At 38.6% G+C, this 25,105-nt stretch overlaps 1 protein-coding gene across 2 annotated transcripts in view; it reads left to right on the plus strand.

Annotated features, from left to right (window-relative positions):
* The first annotated feature begins 5,981 nt into the window (after window positions 1–5,981).
* The window catches only part of ACADM (acyl-CoA dehydrogenase medium chain), a 49,199-nt gene continuing 30,075 nt past the window's right edge, over window positions 5,982–25,105 (plus strand). The window contains exons 1-6 of one of the 2 annotated variants that reach the window (XM_067726598.1): window positions 5,982–6,136; window positions 15,736–15,823; window positions 18,010–18,107; window positions 18,224–18,293; window positions 18,925–19,025; window positions 20,003–20,083. In XM_067726598.1, coding sequence (XP_067582699.1) covers window positions 6,107–6,136; window positions 15,736–15,823; window positions 18,010–18,107; window positions 18,224–18,293; window positions 18,925–19,025; window positions 20,003–20,083 — 468 coding nt within the window. In that variant the 5' untranslated portion in view covers window positions 5,982–6,106. Of the gene's footprint in view, window positions 6,137–15,735; window positions 15,824–18,009; window positions 18,108–18,223; window positions 18,294–18,924; window positions 19,026–20,002; window positions 20,084–25,105 lie in introns of those variants that run through there. The other variant, XM_067726599.1, reaches the window with a different exon arrangement.

Here is a 25,105-nt window from a genome sequence, read left to right on the forward strand (position 1 = left end):
AGTTTTATTTTTATTTTTATAAGGAACCCCCATACTGTTCTCCATAGTGGCTGTATCAATTTACATTCCCACCAACAGTGTAGGAGGGTTCCCTTTCCTCCACACCCTCTCCAGCATTTATTGTTTGTAGATTTTTTGATGATGGCCATTCTAACTGGTGTGAGGTGATACCTCATTGCAGTTTTGATTTGCATTTCTCTAATGATTAGTGATGTTGAGTATTCTTTCATGTGTTTGTTGGCAATCTGTATATCTTCTCTGGAGAAATGTCTATTTAGGTCTTCTGCCCATTTTTGAATTGGGTTGTTGCTTTTTTGATTTTGAGCTGCATGAGCTGCTTGTAAATTTTGGAGATTAATCCTTTGTCAGTTGCTTCATTTGCAAATATTTTCTCCCATTCTGAGGGCTGTCTTTTCGTCTTGTTTATGGTTCTTTCATTTATGATTTTATTTAGTTGAGTCCTGTTTTTTTCTTGGTAAGTCTAGCTAAAGATTTGCCAATCTTGTTTATCTTTTCAGAGAACCAGTTCTGAGTTTTCCTGACCTCTTCTGTTGTCTTTTTAGTCTTCATTTCACTTATTTCTCCACTCATTTTTGTTATTTCCTTCCTTCTACTGATTTTGGGCTTCATTTGTTCTTTTTCCAGCTCCTTGAGGTGTAAATTTAGGTTTCATAAAATCATTTTCTATGAATCATTTTTCATAATAATGTAATGTAGTATTCCTGGCTCTATTACTAATGCTAGAGAAGACAGAACTAGAGTACTATTTGAAAAAGGAATGGAAGAAAAAAAAATCAGGTACCAAAAAGATTAATGTTGTTTTGTACCAAATTTATCAGCTTAAAATTACAATTCTATCATCATTTTTTCCCCTATTTAACTGAGAGAAAAATATGGATGCTACCAAGAGTTTTGAACTTGACTCAAAGTTACTTTATCTCAAACTATGGTCATGATTCTTAGTAACCTCAATATCCACAGAAATGATCCTTCCATTAACCTGGCCTCTCAGTCTTTGTCTTCCTTCCCCACAATAATATTGTTTTCCACTCTGCTTCAAGTGCTTATTCCCACGATGATGCCCTAGAGCTTGTCTTTATTTTCCTGCATTCTTCCACCTGACTACTACTCTCTTTTTGGCTCATTCTTTCCAATATTCTAGTTCCATTAATTTTTCAAACTCACTAGATATGCCAACGCATTAGAACGAGTACCTCTGCAGGGTCCCTCATACCTTCACAATCTCACTCCCAGGAAGTTTGAGAAAAAAGAAAATAGTCTATGTTCTTCCCTGGTGGTACAGTGGTTAAGACTCCACGCTCCCAACACAGGGGCCCTGGGTTCGATCCCTGGTCAGGGAACTAGATCCCACATGCATGTCACAACTAAGAGTCCGCATGCCACAACTAAGGGGCCTGCCTGCCACAACTAAGACCAAATAAATAAACAAATATTAAAAAAGAAAGAAAGAAAGAAAATATTCTATACTTGTAAGAGATAGGGTAGGGGATTCCTGGAGAAAGAGAACCAGGCATGGCTTTCTTGACATAGAGAAGCCATTTTTGGCCTAAGCCATTTTGTGACCTAAGCCTGATTACAATACTTATCCTTGAACAGATCTCAGTAATTAATGATCTTAAGGGGACAAAAGAATGCAGAAGCAAATGACTTACTGGGCAAAAGAAGTAACCATAGCAAAGATAATATATCAGTTGCAAAGACTCCCATTTCTGTTTCAGTGGTAAAGATTAGCCTGAAGAGCTCAACAACAGATCAACTGGAACCTAAGGGAGGATGATGTTGACCTTTTCTGACTCCTGTGACTTTAACCAACGAAAGCTTGGACTCTGTTGACCACCCAATCCCCTTCATGTATATGCATGTACTCTTAGCTTAAAAATTCCCCAATTTTGCTGTTTGGGGAGACACTGCTGTGGGAAAGATCCCTGGTGTTCCCCTACTTGCTGCAGGTAAGAAATCCTTCCTTCTCCTGAGCTTTGGCTTGGTTGTGTCTTTTGGCTCAACACCCACCAAAAGGCGAACCCAGTTTTGGGGTAACATACTTACAAAATAATTTTTCATTCTTTTCTCAAATTTCCAATATCCCCTCACTCTCTGTTGATAATCTTACTTCCCATTTCATTGGGAAATAGAAACAATCAGCAGAAAATCTCCAACTATTCCCTCCATCACATCTACCAAATTATCAGCATCTGAACTTACATACTCTTACTTTCTTACCTGTGTGAGTATCTTTTCCTCAGAAATGTATGAAGGAATATAAAATTTTTTCCCTCAACTCCAAAGGAATCTCTGGTCTACCTTCAGCTTATTCAAGGGCCCCAGGTTAAGAACCACTAACCTAAAGAATGGCCTGTCATTTATGTCATATTCCCATGAGTTAGGGGGAGATGGCAGGGAACAAAGGAACATTGGGGAGAGATATTTGAACTGTTGTACCTAAAAATGTAGTAAAAGGTTTGTGGAACAGTGCCCAATTAATATAAAGGTATTTATTAAGAGCCGATTCTGGAACCACACAACCCAGATTGGGACTTGAACCCATGTGCTGGGACTCAAACCCAGCCAAAACCCAGAATGGGACTTGAACCCACAGTCTTTTAACTGAGATCACACACCTGGTCTCAGGACTTAATGAAGCTCAGGTTCTTTTTTTTTGTGTGTGGTACACAGGCCTCTCACTGTTGTGGCCTCTCCCGTTGCAGAGCACAGGCTCTGGACGCGCAGGCTCAGCGGCCATGGCTCACGGGCCCAGCCGCTCCGCGGCATGTGGGATCTTCCCGGACCGGGGCATGAACCCGTGTCCCCCGCATCAGCAGGCGGACTCTCAACTACTGTGCCACCAGGGAAGCCCGAAGCTCAGGTTCTTGATGTCTCATCACAGAGAGGACTTCAGTGACAGACAAAGTGATAAGCAAGAAGTGGATTTATCTAGAGAACCACACTCCACAGACAGAGTGTGGGCCATCTCAGAAGGCAAGAGTGGGCCTCTGGGTATGGGGTTGTCAGTTTTTATAGGGGTGGGTAGTTTCATAGGCTAATGAGTGGGAGGAGTATTCCAGCTATTTTGGGGAAGGGGTGGGGATTTCCAGGAACTGGGCCACTGTCCACTTTTTGACTTTTATAGTTGGCCTTGGAACTCTCATGGTGCCTGTGGGTGTGTCATTTAGCTTGCTGATGTGTTATACTGAGGCTCAAGGTCTAGTGGAAGTCGATTAGTCTGTCATCTTGGACCTATTTGGTTCTAATCAGTTTATGTCATGTCCTCGGGCTATGTCATTCTTTTAAAGGTTGTGCCCTGCCCCTTCCCTCCTGTTTCAATTCCATGTCTACCAAGGGGCAAAATTTAGTAGAAAGATTGTTTAGCATAACACCACATATCACTGAAACGGAGGACTCTGATACAAAAGCCTTTCCATGTCCCCCATTTCCTGTTTGTAGGAAAAAGGTTTCAGCTCCTAGCCCTTCCCTGAATTCCAAAAGGCAGATTCAAACAGTTACTAATTAGAAGAGTGAGAGAATGCAGAAACAAAAGAAAGGCAGTTAAGAAACACTGCAGAGATGGAGCAGGGTCCTGGTTCCTGTTCAAGGGATATACATAGCAATCTGATACAAACTCTGAGTTCTTCTAGGGGAACTAAGTGCCCTCGCCCAGGTGGAAGATGGTAACCTCATGCTTAGCACAAGCACATGGACCCCAGACTGGCTGAAACCAAAAGGCTGATAATTGAGATTCCTGGAACACCACCCTGTTACCTCACCACCAACCAATCAGAGGAAGATCACACATAGTGCAGACCTCCCCTCAAACTTTGCCTATAAAAACTCTTCCCCAGAAACCATTGGGGAGTTCAGGCCTTTTGAGCACGAGCCACCCATTTTCCTTGCTCAGCCCTGCAATGAGCATTTCTCTGTTCCAAACTATGATGACGTTTTGGTTTGTTTGGCCTCACTGTGTCTTGGGTACATGAACTTGGGTTCAATAACATCAGCCTATAGATTGCTCCTTAATTACAAAGGGAAAAATATACCTTTACCATAGAAAGAAATGACCTTAATTGGTCAGCACGTTAATCAGTCAAACTTACCATCACAAATAATGGGACAAACCTAACATTAAACACCTCCTAATGTGATACAACATGAATTACACAGTATGACAAAAAGTATCCTTGCCAAATATATTTAACCTTAACTACTCAAGCCTCTCATAACTAGCAGTTTATAGGAAATACAAGGTCTAGAAGCAAAAATAAGTACAATCAGACAACTCAGAATTAGGCCATTCTTCAAGACAACTGGTTGGTTTCTTAAGGAAAAAATCAAAATTACTGGATTACAAGTTTTTGGTTAAAAGAAATCAAAGAAAGTTAAAACCTAACTGCAACAGGCAATCACTGATATGATCTTAGTTCAAAAACAAACAGCATACAAAAGTCATTTTGCAGACAACCAGGGAAATCTAAGTATTAACTGGATATTAACTTAGAGAATAACTATTAATTTTCTTCCATGTGATAAAGGTTTTGTGGTTATGTAGGACAATGTCCTCATAGAAGATATATAGCAAAAATATTCAGAGGTGAAGTGCCTTAATGTCTACAGCTTATGGTTCTCACAAAAACAAAAACAACCAGCAAACACAAACACACACACACATATATGTACATACAAACATATAAATAAAACATGACATATAATAACAATTTTTAAATTTAGTGATGGGCATATGTGTGATTTTGTATTTTTTGTTCATCTTTTCTGTGTTTAAAATGCTCACAATAAGAAATTGGAAAAAAGAAGTCAAATCCTACCCATCTTTAACAGTCCATTTTGTGTTTTACCTACCTCTTCGAGAGCTTCCTTGCTGATTCCAGGACAAGTTGCATTCTCCCTTTACTGAATTTCCCTGGTACTTTTAATTTAGCTCTTAATTAATGTTCTGTCTTGTACTCAGTCTGCAATAAATACATCTTAAATTTCCAGAAGACAAAGTGGAAGGTTCTTGTAGGGGAGTACAGTAACAGGATATAGAAGGTAAACAATTGACTTAGAATTAGATTATGGTCAGCCTCTACTAGGCAAGAAAAGTTAAGTTAGTGACAAGATTTAGGGGTGAGTGCTGAGGGCCTAAAATTAGGATGGTACAATAAAAATGAAAAGTCCTGGGAATTACGGGAAACATTTATACTCTCGACTTGCACTGGGCTTTTACTAGCTTTCACAAAGAGCCACCAAACCTTGACAGCTTTAAAAATCCCCCGGCTTTGAAACACCACAGTTATCTCAGAACTCAGGGTCTAACTGGAAAGGGTGACTTTAAATATAATTCTTCAGGCAGACATTGACTTCCAACATTAATTCGCTGAGTCAGAAGCTTTAGATAGGCTCACCTTGCACCCTTATTTCTACACACGTGTACAGTAATAAGTAGCCTTGGAAATATGCCGGAAGATCAAATTTACTTCGTTGATTAAATTCCCTTTGTTTAAATTTTCTTCAACACAAAACATCGTTTAGCTTTGTGTCCAGCGTTTGAGAGTAAAGTATACTTTGAATCGTCAAGGCAGAAATGATTTGGGTTTGATAGGTTTCTCCGGGTTAAAAGTCAAGGTCGAAAGCCAGGGAGACGTCTTTTCGCCAGGCTCCTCACCTCGCCCTCTCACCCAGATTCTCCGCCAGCCCGGTGCCCCGCCAGTTCCCCGCTTGGCGCCAGCAGCCCGCCCAGTTCCCGCCCCCCTCGCCATTGCCGCCCTCCCGGTTCCTTCTCCACACCGCTGTCAGCCTCAGCTTCCCCCCAAGAGGGCGCATCGTCTAAAATCAAAGGACAAGCGGGAAGCGAACCCTTTTCAGGGACCACCCCTCGCGGCTCTTCAGACACCAAGGCCGCCAAGATGGCGCTGAAGGCGCAGGCGAGGTCACCTATTGAGCGTTCGGAGGCCCCGCCCCCTGGGCCCCGCCCACACCCTGGAGGGTGGTCTGTGCCAGACATGGGCGGGGCCAAGACGGGTCCAGCGTCCTACGTGTCAGCGGTCTTGGCACAAACTGGTAGATTAGAGACTGAGTAGCCGGACGGAGAGTCAACATGGCAGCGCTGTTTAGGCGAAGCTGCGGGGTGAGAGGAAGAGCAGGGCTCGGCGCGGGTGGGAAATGGAGCTTGTGGTGTTTGGCGAGGGGGACCTGGACCGGAAATAGGTGTGGCGGGGGGGGTCGGTGTGGGAAGCGGTGATAAGGAAGGAGTCCGCTTCGGGGCGCCTTAGCCGTCCTTACCCCACCTCTGGCAGTAGCCTGGATTCCGGACCCTGACTTTCACGCCCACCCCCTCCTCTCCTTGTGGGACGGAATGCTTCCTGCGTTTTCAGTTTCCTCTATCCCCTCGGCAACTGCCCCAGATATAGGCGGCGTCCACTTTTGAGAATATCGCTTATCTTTCTCTGGCCCGAGACCCTTCCAAAGGTTTTCCGGAGGAATCCCATCCTATCTCGAAGTAAATCCATCTCTGAATTGGCCGGTGCCTCAGAATTACAACCCTGAACTAACTAGTTTTTGCTGAACTAGTATGTCTTGGGGAAAACTCTTTACTGGCGTTCTATCCCCAGCCTAAGAAGAAGGTCATAAAGTAAATTTTATTCTGCAATTGATGTATACTACAACAGCGGTCCCCAACCTTTTTTTCGCACAAGGGACCGGTTTCATGGAAGACGAATTTTTTCCATGGGGGTGGGGGGATGGTTCAGGAGGTAATGCGAGCGATGCGGAGCCCAGGTGAAGATTCGCTCGCTAGCCCACCACGCACCTCCTGTTGTGCGTCTTGGTTCGTAACAGGCTGCGGCCTGGTATCCTGCGGCCCCGGGGGTTGAGGACCCCTGTACTACAAATTGCAGCCTGTCAAGTCACGGGGAAAAGGAAAACGGAGCAGCTGCTCATTAGGATACTTAAAAAGTTTAATATGCTTTTGCTTTCGTAATATGGAGGGAGACGCCTCCACGTCGTGTACGTTAAAAAAAGAGGAAAGTAAATCATACGGCACAATTTTCTTTGAAGCTTGTTTGTATATTCTAGTGTTGTCTCACAGATTTTAAATTGTCTCAGTCACTAGATATATTTTGCTAGCTTTATTATTTATATAGTCACACAAGACTGCCATTTAAATGTCATTTATAATTAAGAACGTTATGCCCTGTACCAAAATAGTAGCAGATTTAGAATTTAGAGTAATTCTAATGGATTTTTGCCCAATATTTGTCATTGTTATGCAGGTTAATGGACTCTGAAGGCAGAGATTGGGGGATTTAAAAAATGATTTTAAACTCTGACACCAGAAAAAAAGAGGGATTTCTCAATCTTGCAAAAAAAGGAAATAGAAAAACCTATCCAGAAAACTTATACCTCTGTATCTCTTGACACTCCCATAAAACTAAGACTAATTCCTAAGAAATATGCAAAAGTCTTTAATTATATCTGTGCTGTTATTGCAGAGTTAATGCTTGATTGAAGTTGCTGCCTTTTGGAGGTTTGGAATTCCATTGTTCTGATCAGAGAGCTCACAGTAGTAACCAATATTTATATAGCATTACGCTTCCAAGATATTATCTTATTTTAATCATCTCTGCAATTACCCAGTAAGATTAGCCTCATTTTCCAGGTTTGAAAAGTTAATTAATAGGGCTTTGGGCATTGTTCCCTGGCTGTAGCTACCTTTGTACTTTGTTTTACATAACATGTTTTCCTGAAAAATCATATGTAAACTTTTTGTAAATTATTTTAGATACACTAATAATTCCCTATTTAAAGTCTCCCAGCAGACCATTTTACCTGTATTGTGAGGTCTAATTTTGTGCAATGCTGTCAAAACACATTTAGAAGGGTCAAGTTTTTTGGTCTGATTTTTGTGGGGTTTTTTTTGTTTGTTTGTTTTTTGGAATCTAATAACCAATTAGGATACTTAAATTGAAAGCGCAGTATAGCAAGGTGGTTGATGGCATGAGTTCATGATAGTAAATGTTAGAATAATAATCCTGGTTCCTAATAGTAAGTAGAGTGACCTTGGCCAATTTTACTTGACTTTTCTGAGCCTCAGTTTCTACATATGCAACATAAGAATAAAAATAGTTCCTTAATCTTAGGATTGACCGAAAGATGCAGTGCATTAATACGTGGAATGTGACTAAAGAAGAATAGGTTTGGTCTATGATGACGGGACAATGAGTATCAGAGAAACCATGTTTTACTTCCAAAATAAAATTAATGAAAATTGCAAAGAAGATATGAATTTTTGTACTCTATTTTTTTCAAAATTGTAGTATAAAGTATGTTATCACTTTGAAAGGGTTATTTCAATTAAGATATTTGACAGTCTTCATTGTCACCTTAAATGTAGATAATTCTGTTTACAAGTTCAAGTTGTCATCTACAAAGTGGACACTGTCTTTTCACAGATTTTGAAAAACATAAGCAAGTTCAATTCTTGATCTTTTAGTATATTGTTGAGTTGCTCTTTTCTTTCAATGTCTAGCTTACTAGAATTTAGTTCCATCAAATTCCTTGAAGTATAAATTGTGTAATTTTGGCTGTCCTCAAACATTTACTTGGGAGTTCCAGTATGATTTCCAGTTTGATAACTTTAATAAATGCGAGTGGTTACTTTTTGTGTACATTGAACTGTTGTGAGTATAAAAATGGATTGCAAAGGAATAATATCTGCTTATATTTTTTATATATATTTTTTGAAGAAATATGCATGTATTTCAGGTATTAAGACAAGTAGTATATTAATGGTTTAGAATAGGGTTGACACTGTAAAGAGACAGTAAATATTTCTGGCTTTGTGGACCTTATGGTTTCACAACTCTGCTGTGAAAGCAGCAATAGACAATATGGTATGGCTGTGTTCCTACAGAATTTTATTTACAAAACTGGTGGATACCATAGTGTGCTTACCCTTGGCTTAGAATATTCTAAGAATACTTACAGACAACAGCAGAAAATATAGAAAATTGTTTTAGGCTAATTTGTTTTATTAAATAAAGTGAGGTATCGTAGAAAATGGGATCCTCCAAGGGGAAGATTCCCAGAGGCATTCCTGGGAGGCTCTCCAGAGACAGGGTATCAAAGTTGATGGACTAGGCAACTCTTGAATGTATGGTACCATACTATTGTTGCCCCCCCCACCCCCGTTCCAACTCCCCAATCACAAATGTTCTAGAACTTGTAGATGAGATTTCTCGAATAGTGGTTCTAAGTCTACCACTACCCCTGATTGGTATTTGTCTTGGAAACACTCCATGTTAGTAGTGCAAATACTACTAATCAGTTTTAGTTGCATTGCATTTTCTTTTCTTTTCTTTTTTTTTTTTTGCGGTACGCGGGCCTCTCACTGTTGTGGCCTCTCCGGTTGCGGAGCACAGCCTCCAGACGTGCAGGCTCAGCGGCCATGGCTCATGGGCCCAGCCACTCCGCGGCATGTGGGATCTTCCCGGACCGGGGCACGAACCCGCGTCCCCCGCATCGGCAAGCGGACTCTCAACCACTGCGCCACCAGGGAAGCCCTGCATTACATTTTTTAAAAATTTTATTTTATTTATTTATTTTTTATACAGCAGTTTCTTATTAGTTATCTATTTCATACATATTAGTGTATACATGTCAATCCCAGTCTCTCAATTCATCCCCCCCCCACAGCATTCCCCCCTTGGTGTCCATACGTTTGTTCTCTACGTCTGTGTCTCTATTTCTGCCTTGCAAATGGTTCATCTGTACCATTTTTCTAGATTTTCCATATATGTGTTAATATACAATATTTGTTTTTCTCTTTCTGACTTACTTCACTCTGTATGACAGTCTCTAGGTCCATCCATGTCTCTACAAATGACCCAATTTTGTTCCTTTTTATGGCCGAGTAATATTCCATTGTATATATGTACCACATCTTCTTTATTCATTCATCTGTCAGTGAGCATTTAGGTTGCTTCCATGACCTGGCTATTGTAAATAGTGCTGCAGTGAACATTGGGGTGCTTGTGTCTTTTTGAATTGTTTTCTCTGGCTGTGTGCCCAGCAGTGGGGTTGCTGGGTCATGTGGTAATTCTATTTTTAGTTTTTTTAAGGAACCTCCATACTGCTCTCCATAGTGGCTGTATCAATTTGCATTCCCACCAGCAGTGCAAGAGGGTTCCCTTTTCTCCACACCCTCTCCAGCATTTGTTGTCTGTAGATTTTCAGATGATGCCCATTCTAACGGGTGTGAGGTGATACCTCATTGTAGTTTTGATTTGCATTGCTCTAATAATTAGTGATGTTAAGCAGCTTTTCATGTGCCTCTTGGCCATCTGTATGTCTTCTTTGGAGAAATGTCTATTTACGTCTTCTGCCCATTTTTGGATTGGGTTGTTTTTTTAATATTGAGCTGCATGAGCTGTTTATATATTTTGGAGATTAATCCTTTGCCTATTGATTCATTTGCAAATATTTTCTCCCATTCTGAGGGTTGTCTTTTTGTCTTGTTTATAGTTTCCTTTGCTGTGCAAAAGCTTTTAAGTTTCATTAGGTCCCATTTGTTTGTTTTTATTTCCATTACTCTAGGAGGAGGGTCAAAAAACATCTTGCTGTGATTTATGTCAGAGTGTTCTTCCTATGTTTTCCTCTAAGAGTTTTATAGTGTTCGGTCTTACATTTAGGTCTTTAATCCATTTTGAGTTTATTTTTATGTATGGTGTTAGGGAGTGTTCTAATTTCATTCTGCTACATGTAGCTGTCCAGTTTTCCCAGCACCACTTACTGAAGAGACTGTCTTTTCTCCATTGTATATCCTTGCCTCCATTGTCATAGATTAGTTGACCATATTTGTGTGTCTGTCTCAGGGTTTTGTATCCTGTTCCATTGATCTGTATTTCTGTTTTTGTGCCAGTATCATACTGTCTTGATTACTGGAGCTTTGTATTATAGTCTGAAGTCAGGGAGTCTGATTCCTCCAGCTCCATTTTTTTTTCCTCAAGAGTACTTTGGCTATTGGGGGTCTTTTGTGTCTCCATACAAATTTTACGATTTTTGTTCTAGTTCTGTAAAAAATGCCATTGGTAATTTGATAGGGATTGCATTGAATCTGTAGATTCCTTTGGGTAGTAGAGTTATTTTCACAATATTGATTCTTCCAATCTGAGAACATGGTATATCTCTCCATCTGTTTGTGTTTGTGTCATCTTTGTGTCATCTTTGATTTCTTTCATCAGTGTCTTATAGTTTTCCAAGTACAGGTCTTTTGCCTCCTTAGGTAGGTTTATTCTTAGGTATTTTATTCTTTTTGTTGCAATGGTTAATGGGATTCTTTCCTTAATTTCTCTTTCTGATCTTTCGTTGTTAGTATATAGGAATGCAAGAGATTTCTGTGCATTAATTTTATATCCTGCAACTTTACTGAATTCATTGATTAGCTCTAGTAGTTTTCTGGTGGCATTTTTAGGATTATCTATTTATAGTATCATGTCATCTGCAAACAGTGACAGTTTTACTTCTTTTCTGATTTGTATTCCTTTTATTTCTTTTTCTTCTCTGATTGCTGTGGCTAGGACTGCCAAAACTATGTTGAATAAGAGTGGAGAGAGTGGATATCCTTGTCTTGTTCCTGATCTTAGAGGAAATGCTTTCAGCTTTTCACCATTGAGAATGATGTTTGCTGTGGGTTTGTCATACATGGCCTTTATTTTGTTGAGGTAGTTTCCCTCTGTGCCCGCTTTCTGGAGAGTTTTTGTTGTAAATGTGTGTTGAATTTTGTCAAAAGCTTTTTCTGCATCTATGGAGATGATCATATGGTTTTCATTCTTCAGTTTGTTAATACGGTATATCACATTGATTGATTTGCATATATTGAAGAATCTTTGCATCTCTCGGAAAAATCCCACTTGATCATGGTGTATGATTCTTTTAATGTGTTTTTGGACTCTGTTTGCTAGTATTTTGTTGAGGATTTTTGCATCTATATTCATCAGTGATATTGGTCTGCAATTTTCTTTTTTTGTAGTATCTTTGTCTGGTTTTGGTATCAGGGTGATGGTGGCTTCATAGAATGAGTTTGGGAGTGTTCCTTCCTCTGCACTTTTGTGGAGGAGTTTGAGAAGGATAGGTGTTAGCTCTTCTCTAAATGTTTGATAGAATTCACCTGTGAAGCCATCTGGTCCTGAACTTTTGTTTGTTGGAAGATTTTTAATCACAGTTTCAATTTCATTACTTGTGATTGGTCTGTTCATATTTTCTATTTCTTCCTGGTTCAGTCTTAGAAGGTTATACCTTTCTAACAATTTGTCCATTTCTTCCAGATTGTCCATTTTATTGACATAGAGTTTCTTGTAGTAGTCTCTTATGTTGCTTTGTATTTCTGTGGTGTCTGTTGTAACTTCTCCTTTTTCATTTCTAATTTTATTGATTTGACTCCTCACTCTTTTTCTTGATGAGTCTGGCTAAAGGTTTATCAATTTTGTTTATCTTCTCAAAGAACCAGCTTTTAGTTTTATTGATCTTTGCTATTGTTTTCTTTGTTTCTATTTCATTTATTTCTGCTCTGATCTTTATGATTTCTTTCCTTCTATTAACTTAGGGTTTTCTTTGTTCTTCTTTCTCTAGTTTCTTTAGGTGTAAGGTTAGATTGTTTATTTGAAATTTTTCTTGTTTCTTGAGGTAGGGTTGTATTGCTATAAACTTCCCTCTTAGAACTGCTTTTGCTGCATCCCATAGGTTTTGGTTCGTCATGTGTTCATTGTCATTTGTCCCTAGGTGTTTTTTGATTTCCTATTTGATTTCTTCAGTGATCTCTTGGTTATTTAGTAATGTATTGTTTTGCCTCCATGTGTTTGTGTTTTTTACTTTTTTTTTCCCCTGTAATTTATTTCTAATCTCATACTGTTGTGGTCGGAAAACATGCTTGATGTGATTTCAGTTTTCTTAAATTTACCGAGGCTTGATTTGTGACCCAAGATGTGATCTGTCCTGGAGAATGTTTCATGTGCACTTGAGAAGAAAGTGTAATCTGTTGTTTTCAGATGGTCCTTTAAATATCAATTGAATCTATCTGGTCTATGGTGTCTTTTAAATCTTGTGTTTCCTTATTAATTTTCTGGATGATCTGTCCATTGGTGTAAGTGAGGTGTTAAAGTCCCCTATTATTGTGTTACTGTGGATTTTCTCTTTTATAGGTGTTAGCATTTGCCTTATGTGTTGAGGTGCTCCTATGTTAGGTGCATATATATTTATAATTGTTATATCTTCTTCTTGGATTGATCCCTTGATCATTATGTAGTGTCCTTTCTTGTCTCTTGTAACATTCTTTATTTTAAAGTCTATTTTATCTGATATGATTGTTGCTACTCCAGCTTTCTTTTGATTTCCATTTGCATGGAATATCTTTTTCCATCCCCTCACTTTCAGTCTGTATGCATCCCTAGTTCTGAACTGAGTCTCTTGCAGACAGCATATACATGGGCCTTGTTTTTGTATCTATTCAACAAGCCTGTGTCTTTTGGTTGGAGCATTAAATCCATTCACATTTAAGGTGATTATTGAAATGTATGTTCGTATCACCATTTTCTTAATTGTTTTGAGTTTGTTTTTGTAGGACCTTTTCTTTTGTGTTTCCCACTTAGAGAAGTTCCTTCAGCATTTGTTGTAGAGCTGGTTTGGTGCTGCTGAATTCTCTTAGCTTTTGCTTGTCTGAAGCTTTTGTTTTCTCCATTGAATCTGAATGAGATCCTTGCTGGGTAGAGTAATCTTGGTTATAGGTGCTTCCCTTTCATCACTTTAAATATATCATGCCACTCCCTTTTGGCTTGTAGAGTTTATGCTAAGAAATCAGCTGTTAAGCTTATGGGAGTTCCCTTGTATATTGTTTGTCCTTTTTCCCTTGTTCCTTTTAATAATTTTTCTTTGTCTTTAATTTTTGTCAGTTTGATTACTGTGTGTCTTGGCGTGTTTCTCCTTAGGTTTATCCTACCTGGGACTTGGGTGCTCCCTGGACTTGGGTGGCTATTTCCTGGACTTGGGTGGCTTCCTGGACTTGGGTGGCTATTTCCTTTCCCATGTTAGGGAAGTTTTCGACTATAATCTCTTCAAATATTTTCTCGGGTCCTTTCTCTGTCTCTTCTCCTTCTCGTACCCCTATAATATGAATGTTGTTGCGTTTAATGTTGTCCCAGAGGTCTCTAAGGCTGTCTTCATTTCTTTTCATTCTTTTTTTTAATTCTTTCCGCTGCAGTGAATTCCACCATTCTGTTTTTCAGGTCACTTATCCGTTCTTCTGCCTCAGTTATTCTGCTATTGATTCCTTCTAGTGTAGTTTTCATTTCAGTTATTGTATTGTTCATCTCTGTTTATTTGTTCTTTAATTCTCCTAGGTGTTTGTTTTTTAATTCTTCTAGGTCTTTGCTAAACATTTCTTGCATCTTCTTGATCTTTGCTGCCATTATTTTTCCGAGGTCCTAGATCATCTTCACTATCATTATTCTGAATTCTTTTTCTGGAAGGTTGCCTATCTCCACTTCATTTAGTTGTTTTTCTGGGGTTTTGTCTTGTTCCTTTATCTGGTACATAGTCTTCTGCCTTTTCATTTTGTCTGTCTTTCTGTGAATGTGGTTTTTGTTCCACAGGCTACAGAATTGTAGTTTTTCTTGCTTCTCCTGTCTGCCCTCTGATGGATGAGTCTATCTAAGAGGCTTGTGCCAGCTTTCTGATGGGAGGGACTGGTGGTGGGTAGAGCTGGCTGTTGCTCTGTTGGGCAGAGCTCAGTAAAACTTTAATCCACTTGTCTGCTGATGGGTGTGGCTGAGTTCCCTCCCTGTTGGGTGTTTGGCCTGAGGCGACTCAGCACTTGCACCTACCCGGCTCTTTGGTGGGGCTAATGGCAGACTCTGGGAGGGCTCACACCAAGGTGTACTTCCCAGAACTGCTGCCAGTGTCCTTGTCCCCGTGGTGAGCCACAACCACCCCCCACCTCTGCAGGAGACCCTCCAACACTAGCAGGTAGGTCTGGTTCAGTCTGCTACAGGGTCACTGCTCCTTCCCCTGGGTCCCGATGTGCACACTACTTTGTGCCCTCCAAGAGTGGAGTCTCTGTTTCACCCAGTCCTGTTGAAATCTTGCAATCAAATCCCACTAGCCTTCAAAGTCTGATTCTCTGGGAATTCCTCCTCCCATTGCTGGACTCCCAGGTTGGGAAGCCTGACATGGGGCTCAGAACCTTCACTCCAGTGGGTGGACTTCTGAGGTATAATTGTTCTCCAGTTTGTGAGTCACCCACCCAGTGGTTATGGGATTTGATTTTATTGTGCTTGCGCCCCTCCTCCCATCTTATTGCGGCTTCTCCTTTGTCTTTGGTAGTGGGCTATCTTTTTTGGTGAGTTCCAGTGTCTTCCTGTCGATGATTGTTCAGCAGTTGTGATTCTGGTGCTCTCACAAGAGGGAGTAAGCGCACATCCTTCTACTTCGCCATCTTGAACCAATCTCTCCACATTGCATTTTTTTAAAAAAGAATTTCCTTTATGATAGGTGTTCAAATATCTGATAATTGGCTTAATACAGAAGTCAAATTATGGTTGAGAGCATTTAAGTAATGACTTAAACTGTTTTCTTGAATATGGTCAAAGAAGCTGTTCTACTCACTTGTGTTGTCAGTATTCTATTTGACTCATGTTTAATTTATCAAATTTATTGTAATAAAATTGTTCTTTGTAGGTACTGAGAAGTCTTTCTCGCTTTGACTGGAGATCACAACATACGAAAGCTGTCCAACACCGTGAACCTGGATCAGGATTTAGTTTTGGTATATGTTTTGTTCTGTGTTTTGATTTTAAACTTTTGTTTGTTGTATGTATGCAGCTTTCTATATGTATTTATCTGAAACATGTTTGTAAACAAACTTAGTAATGTCTGTCAGTGAATAGAACCAATCACCATCCACAGGTTGTTCACAGTTAGTCATACCCATTCTTCCTGATCTTGTTTTCTTCTCCATCATAATACCCTATACATAAATCTGTATTAGCAGCATACATACATATTTCTGCCATTTTTCTTAAGTATATATCCCCAAATAAATAACAAATTCACTGCTACATATGACTAGTCTTCAACTTAGAAATGAATGCAACAAATACTTCTTAAACACTTATTAGTTACAAAGTGCTAGGTGCCTGCTAATAAGCCAGAGCCTGGTTTGTCCATAATATATCTGAACTGCAGTTTGGTGCTAGTACATATGGTTCTCAGTTTGGGGATCAGGGAGCCATGTGGTGTCGGAGGGAAAAGGAATAAAATTTTGCTTCCCTTTTCTCTCTAAAATGAAGAGCCCCACCCAGGCAAAAAATTTGAAAAATAATCCCTTTCTTCAGCATCCTTTGCCCCCTAAAGTGCTTTTTGCTTCAAAATTATTACGTTTCCTCTAGTTGAAAACCCATTTTCTCAGTTCACTTGGTCTCAGAAAATAGTTAAAAGGCAGCTGAGCTAATTAACTCACACCCAGGTAGAAATAACAAACTCAAAACTCCCTAGGGGTATCATTTTTGGTTTTTATTTTATTTTTTAAGATTGTTAACATCTTTATAAAGTTTTTTTTTTTTTTAACAGAATTAAGTGAAAATTTTGAAACAGCATGAGGATAGCAGTTTGGGACACTGGATCTTATTTTCTTATTGAGATGTTAGCATAGGTTTGGTATGGTTGCTCCTTAGTTTCAGTTTGTCACGTACAGATTCATACTCAATAGTAAGAGACTAGCAGGAGAAATCTATGGTGGTTCGCTGACTGACAGAAGATGAGATAGATACAAGTGTTTAGGAGGGAGATTGTGGAGCTCAAGAAAAGGAATAGGGATAACACCTATGACCAGTTGCACCTGGTTGTTTAGCTATAAAATGGGGATAATATCTACAACAGAGGATTTATTTGAAGATTAAATTATATGACATATGTGAAGTCCTAGCACATAGTAACTGGATCAAAGTAGATTCTCAAATAATACCTAATAGATCCTTGCCTTCCCTCCCCTTTACCCACTCACAATTTTGATACGAATTGGCCCCAATTTTAGAAGTAAAGTTGTGATGTAGAGAACACTAGACTGAAATGCTAAGTATACTTTTATTGCTAATTCATTGTAAGACTCTGGAGCTATCGTTTCCTTAGTCTGGGCTTTTGTTTCCTTATTTATACAATGAGAGATTCAACACCGAATTTCTAATGTCTTTTATATTTTATTTCATACATCCCTATAGAAATGATTACTATACTCCTAAACATTCATGCTCATTCTTGCCTTTCTACCTTTTTTCTCATGCTTCTTACCTGAAATACCCTATATCTTTTTAAAATTTTACCTATCCTTTGATAGTATGGATTTTTAAAAGTATGGTGGTAATTGGCTTCTGTCCTCGGTCCAGTCACCCTATTCACTTCATTAATTTGAGAAGCTTTCCCACCACTTTTGCCAGTTGCTTTGTGCTAATTTATAAGCTTAAATTATCTGAGTTTAAAGGAGGAGTAAAACTGAAATTATGATATTAGTATTATATGATATTTTGGAACAAGTTTTATTGGTTTGTGGTCACTGGTCATATCTTATCTCCCTAATTAGATTGATTCTTGAGATCAGGGCATTGTCATATGTATTAGTTTTATTTTAGTGTTAGTCAAAGTTTGATGAGTCTGCTTTGGAACTAATAATAAGTAAGAAAAATTGTTTTTACCTTAACACTTGGAAGAGGAAAACTCAAGTTTATATCTGTTACTCATTTGTAAAAGCTAGAAATCTTACCTACTTTTTTGGCATGAGTATCGATATAGATTTATTCATATAGCACAGTGAAATCTTGATTAGTCTGAAGGCACATTGCAGTCTGACTTTCTTGTTATCCTGGTTTAAATTCTCCATTATAAATATAAATTTCCACATACTTCATTTCCCTCAACTCATTGTCCTATTTTAATGTTTTCTAAATAACTTTCCCTTAGCGTTCACTGAACAGCAGAAAGAATTTCAAGCTACTGCTCGTAAATTTGCCAGGGAGGAAATAATCCCAGTTGCTGCAGAATACGATAAGACTGGCGAGGTAGGTTTATGCATTTTAAGGAGAGAAAAGTCTTTGACATATTTTACAAGATTTTAAATATAAATAGATTTTAAATATAACTGGCTTTTATCTTTATTATTATTTTTTTCTTTCAGTACCCTGTCCCACTAATTAAAAGAGCCTGGGAACTTGGTTTATTGAATACACACATTCCAGAAAGTTGTGGTAAGCTTTCTTTACATTTTTAATTCTAGAATGCCTATGTACAAGAAGAATTTTGAAATTCTATTCAGTCATTCTTTCAGATATTTGTTGCCATTAAATGGCTTTCTACCTTTGTGCCACTGTTCAGACTTCAGTACTTGTCAGCTTTTAGAAGCCTTGTACTCAACACTTAGAGGCATTCTTCCTTCTTTATAACTGGTTCCGATGTTAACTTGATCCTAATCCTTGGTAACTTCTATCTCTACAGTTAGTTGATTTGTTGCATTTTAATTCTACCTTTGATTTTACATTTTATTGAGACTTTCCTTTCACTCCTTTCGTCAGTCAAAAGGTTAAAATTTTAGCAGAGTTGAATCAAGTTTTTACAAAATCAAGCTGAAACAGGAAGACAGGTCCAGATTACAAATAGTAAGAGAATTTTTTGAAATTTTAAAACTTATTTTAGAGAAGTATACTTTGTTACTGTACTAGCCAGAAAACTTTTAGTTTCTAGTGTTATAGATACTGTTTTTGCAAATTTGCTGTTAAAATCAATTAGGTTATATTGGAAGTAATTTAAATAGTTGACCCTTATTTCTATTGAGGTGTGCTATATGTTATAATGGGCTCTTAAAACATTTTGATACTGTAGGAGGTCTTGGACTTGGAACTTTTGATAGCTGTCTAATTACTGAAGAAATGGCTTATGGATGTACAGGGGTTCAGACTGCTATTGAAGGAAATTCTCTGGGGGTAAGTTACCTAGAAAATGAATTGCTTAACTGAGCTGTTGTTAATGAAACAGTACTAAGTTAGGTTAGCTGGTGGAACACAGTTTTCTTTAAAAAGGAACACGAGATTCTGCAGTGAAGCCTGGAGTTCTTTTCCATGAGTTGATCATTTTGGCTGTTGTATTTAGTACTTGGAGTCCTAGCTGTCTCTGTGGGAAACTGTACACTTTGGCTGTGGCTTCAGTGGCAATTCTTAGGTAAGGGCATTCAGGAGAAGGATTGGGATGGCTTGCTGCCACTGCTGGCAATGCTGAAATGTAGTGAGTAATTCTTAGGACACCTGATCATATATACCATGTCATTTATTGTAAATTTAATTCTTTTTTTGTTTGTTTATTTTTGTCTGCATTGGGTCTTCGTTGCTGTGGGCAGGCTTTCTCTAGTTGCAGTGAGTGGGGGCTGCTCTTCATTGCAGTGCGCAGGCTTCTCATTGCGTGGCTTCTCTTGTTGCGGAACACGGGCTCTAGGCACGTGGGCTTCAGTAGTTGTGGTGCACGGGCTCAGTAGTTGTGACTCACGAGCTCTAGAGCGCAGGGTCAGTAGTTGTGGCACACGGGCTTAGTTGCTCCGTGGCATGTCAGATCTTCCCGGACCAGGGCTCGAACCCGTGTCCCCTGCATTGGCAGGCGGATTCTTAACCACTGTGCCACCAGGGAAGTCCATAAATTTAATTCTCTACTTGTGTATCTTATTACAGTAGATTTTTATATATTATATTACCAACAAGTCCTATATAACTTTGTTTTATGAAAATACTTGGATTAATAGATTTATATCCTTGTGGTTTTAGCTCTCTAACTTAGAAGCAGAATAAAGGCCAATTCTTTGGACTTACCCTTGGGGAAAAATAGTTCTCATGTTTTGAATTAAGTATTTCAATTTACATACCTAATTTTAAAATATCTTGCTTTTTTAATATCACTTTTCTTTGGTTGATAGCAAATGCCTGTTATTATTGCTGGAAATGATCAACAACAAAAGAAATATTTGGGGAGACTGACTGAGGAGCCAATGATGTGTGTGAGTATGTGTAGCTGCTGCTTTATTTCACATTTAAAGAAGTGAATAAGTGTGCTCTTTTTCCCTTTCAGTCTGTATGTATACACTGGGCTACAGCACATTAAGGCAAAAGCAACATATTTAGGTACAGTGATGTCTCTGGGATGCCAGAAAGTGTCATAAAATAATCCTCTTGCTTATTTCCAGAAGAAAGATACCTACTTATAATGTTTCTGGGATGCCAGAAAAGTATCATAACAATCCTCTAGCTTATTTCCAGGAAAGTAATAGCTACTTAATGGAGCACTCCAGAGCTCTAGAACTGAGCAGTTGTGTCAGGAAGTTCAGATGGAATACATGACAGTAGGTGTTTGAACTAGTAGTTTTTTGAACTAATAAGAAATTAATATGACTGAAAAGATAACAGTTTGTTTGTTGAATCACTGAGTGACTTCAGGAGGATATTTATAGATTTTATTTAATTTTCTGAGAACTACTCAACAATTTTTTTTTTTTTTTTTTTCGGTATGGGGGCCTCTCACTGTTGTGGCCTCTCCTGTTGCAGAGCACAGGGTCAGGACGCACAGGCTCAGCGGCCATGGCTCACGGTCCCAGACGCTCCGCAGCATGTGGGATCTTCCCGGACCGGGGCATGAACCTATGTCCCCTGCATCGGCAGGCGGACTCTCAACCACTGCACCACCAGGGAAGCCCTCAACAAATTTTTAAATTGGAATTAATTTTGGCTGTGCCATGAGGCATGCGGGATCTTAGTTCCCCAACCAGGGATCAAATCTGTGCCCCTTGCAGTAGAAGCACAGAGTCTTAACCACTGGACTGCCAGGGAAGTCCCTAAATTGGATTTTTTTATGAAAGATATTCTTATACATTTTACACACATGCATGCTGCAGTTCTATACTGAAAGTGACTTTACATAGGATTTTTCTTTCTTTGGTTATTAGTCAAACAGATTTCAGTCTAGGGTGTGATTGTGATACCAAAATATAGTAAATTGTTATCATTTTGAGCTGTGAGAATTGGTCTGAAAGAGTAGAAATTAGTATTTGAAAATAAATGTTTTTTATTTATTTCAGGTACCTAAATTTCAGGTAAACTTATGAAGACATTTATATGTATTTCCTACTTAGTTGTCAATTTGTTTTAACAGGTGAGAGTTACTTAGTAGGCTAATTCTCAATATTGTCTAAGAATTGTGTGAAACATCCAGATTCTTTTCTTGTAATGTATATAATATTAGAAATAGGCTAAAAAATTGTAGCATAGAGATGCTTTGGAGAACCTAACTTATACACTGATATGAATATTTGTAATTATCTTACTGTTTATAAATAGGTATTTCTAAAATATTAGAGTCTTTAAAAGTAGTTCAAGTATTTTAAACATTTCTTTGGCAGTTTTGTTATTAATATCTTCAGTATATGTAAAAATACATTCACTCTAGTCCCTAAATTATTCTAACTTCTGAATTAATAAAGGTTTACTGTACATTTTCCCCCTTCTAGTGCATAATATTATTCAAATATGTATCTAGTGCAATTGATGTACTCAAAATATGAAGCCAAGGGTGAAAATGAAAATAGTCAATAGGTATATTAATGAAAAATATTGATTAATTTCTACTGAGAGTCAGTTAACTCTCAATAATATTTATAAAATTATACTACATATAATATGTTTTATTTAAACTTTTTAGAATTAATATTTTAAAAACTTTCAGATTGTAAAAATAGTATAGAAGATTTAGAAAGGTATGAAGAAGAACAAAAATGTCTGTAATCCCTCAGATATGAAGTTAACTGCTATAACTGTCTTATTGTATACTCTATTAGATTTTTTAATACATATAAATGTATTTTTCACAATTAAGGTCATATTATATATGCAGTTTTACATCCTTTTTAACATAACGAGCATTTTCTTATGCTCTACTTCTTTTTAAATACTGTGATATTTATGACTACATAATATGCTATCTAATTGATGTACTATATATTATTTCACTATTCCCTATTGTTGAATATTTAAATTCCTTAGATTTTTGCTTTTAAAAATAATGTCGGACTTCCCTGCGTGGTGCAGTGGTTAGGAATCTGCCTGCCAATGCAGGGGACATGGGTTCGAGCCCTGGTTTGGGAAGATTCCACATGCTGCGGTACAGCTAAGCCCGTGCGCCACAACTACTGAACCTGCGCTCTAGAGCCCACGAGCCAACTACTGAGCCCGTGCATCACAACTACTGAAGCCCATGTGCCTAGAGCCCGTGCTCCGCAGCAAGAGAAGCCACTGCGATGAGAAGCCCATGCACCGCAACGAAGAGTAGCCCCTCCTCGACGCAACTAGAGAAAAGCCCACACGTAGCAACGAAGACCCAATGCAGCCAAAAATAAATAAATAAATTTATTAAAAAAAAATAATAATGTCATGGTAGGGGACTTCCCTGGTGGTCCAGTGGTAAAGAATCCACCTTACAATGCAGGGGACGTGGGTTTGATCCCCGGTCAGGGAACTAAGATCCCACGTGCTGCAGGGTAACTGAGCCTGTGCGACATAACTACTGAGCTCATGTGCCTCAACTAGAGAGCCTGCGTGCTGCAAACTACAGAGCCCATGTGCCCTGGAACCCACGTGCCTCAACGACAGAGCCCAGACGTCCTGGGGCCTGTGCTCCACAACTAGAGAAGAGAAAACCTGCACGCCACACAAGAGAGAAGCCCGTGTGCCATAATGAAAGATCCTGCGTGCCTCAACGAAGATCCCACATACCACAACTAAGACCTGAAGCACCCAATAAAAAAAATTAATAATAATAATAATGTCATGGTAAAAATTGATACAGAAAAAGATGATGAGTTTTTGGAGTTAATTTACAGTTACAGTGTTAGTGCATGTTCGTAAGACTTAATCTCTTACCAGATCATGTGATCAGTTATACTCTTGCTGAGGAAAGTGAGTACAGAAATAAATCAGGATGATACTATAATTATTTTTTAATACCACTTAGTGCAAAAACATTTTCTAAAAATCAAAACTAATTATATTATTGCATATATATTACACATATAGTATTAAAATATCAATAATAAGTTAGAAATCATATTTATTTTTCAAAGATTGGATTAAATCTTTCAAAAAGTATATACCTAAAATATAGTATATATTTTAAAAAGTATATACCTAAAATATATGCAGTATTAGACAACTGGAAACAAGTATTAGACTACTAGGACAAGCTTGTTATGGGCAAGACATTCAGTAAACTTACTTGTCCAAACATGGTCTAAGAACTCATAAGTGTCTGAAAAAGCATAACATGATAAAGAAAACTCTTGTCATAAAACCATGTATTTCCAGTGGAACTGAGAAGTAGCTGAAATGTAACTGAACACTGAACTTGGGGTCCTAAGACCTGGCTTCAAGCCATATAATAGCAATATGATCTTATATAGTTACTTAGCCTCAAAGTCTCTTCTGTATTTTCTTCTGTATTGTTATACACACCTATTTTGGTCGTATAACATCTAAAAAGATATAGTAAACATAAAACAAAATGCTTATGTTTTTATAAGAATATCTTCACATAGTGTCCCTTTTGCAAAAATATAGTAATTTCTTTCATACCTCATGGCCAGGGGATACTTTGTTTTTCTTTAACTGCCATTCATTCATCCATTCATTTACTCAATATCTGAGTTCCCTGCTATATGCCAGACTTCAGCTTATAGGCAGTTTACACTTGTAACTACAGTATAGTATTTTTTTTTGTTTTGGTAAGTAGGAAGCACAGAGCCAGTTTTATAGTCCTCCATTAGTAATTATTTGAACCTCGAAGCATGTGTTGTAGTATATTATTCTTTCCGGTTTATCTTTATTTTCACTTCATTCCTGATTTTTTAAAAAGCATGCATTATATGAACTACCTCCAATCACTTTAGAGTGTAAGGCAAAAAAGAAAAAATTAGTAGAGAATGAATGCAAAATTGTTTAGTAAACTATACAAAGATAAGGTGGTGATATCATCACTAATAAAGAAAAGTATAATGTTCTACTCATTTTAAATATTTGAATACTGTGTACCAGGTGGACTTGGAATAAAACAATGAATAAAATTGGGCTCTTGGGACTTCCCTGGCAGCACAGTGGTTAAGAATCTGCCTGCCAATGCAGGGGACACGGGTTCGAGCCCTGGTCTGGAAAGATCCCACATGCCGCAGAGCAGCTAAGCCTGTGTGCCACAACTACTGAGCCTGCGCTCTAGAGCCAGTGAGCCACACCTACTGAGCCCGCATGCCACAACTACTGCAGCCCATGTGCCTAGGGCCTGTGCTCCACAAGAAAGAGAAGCCACTGCAATGAGAAGCCCGCACACTGCAACAAAGAGTAGCCCCCCTCGCTGCAACTGGAGAAAGCCCGTGCACAGCAACGAAGACCCAACACAGCCCCCCCCCCACAAAAAAATAAATAAATAAAAAACCCACCAAAACTGGGTTCCTGCTCATAGGTTAACAACCTGGTAGACCCTTAGATCCTTACCCAAAATGTATTATTCATAGAATTATAGAATTCATAGAATTATGCAAATTAAGTAAATAATAAATTCTTCATACATAATTATGCATAAAAGAATGTTATTAATTTGCTTGACTTAAGAGAACAAGTTGCACTGGAAACAAAAATGGCTTCTGCTGAAAGAGCATTATAAAGTTAATTTTACTTACTAGGAAACAATCAAATAAGACAAGAGCAACTCTGAAGAACCAGCCATTGTGCATGGCAACACACAAACTCATACACTTCATAAGTTCTAAAAACTATGCCTTGGGCTTCACTGGTGGCACATTGGTTAAGAATCCACCTGCCAACGCACGGGACAGGAGTTTGAGCCGTGGTCTGGGAAGATCCCACATGCCGTGGAACAGTTAAGCCCGTGTGCCGCAACTACTGAGCCTGCACTCTCGAGCCTGCAAGCCACAACTACTGAAGCCCTCGTGCCTAGAGCCCGTGCTCCGCAACAAGAGAAGCCA

The sequence above is a fragment of the Pseudorca crassidens genome, chromosome 2, assembly GCF_039906515.1.
Source record: "Pseudorca crassidens isolate mPseCra1 chromosome 2, mPseCra1.hap1, whole genome shotgun sequence".
NCBI classification, from domain to species: Eukaryota; Metazoa; Chordata; class Mammalia; order Artiodactyla; family Delphinidae; genus Pseudorca; species Pseudorca crassidens.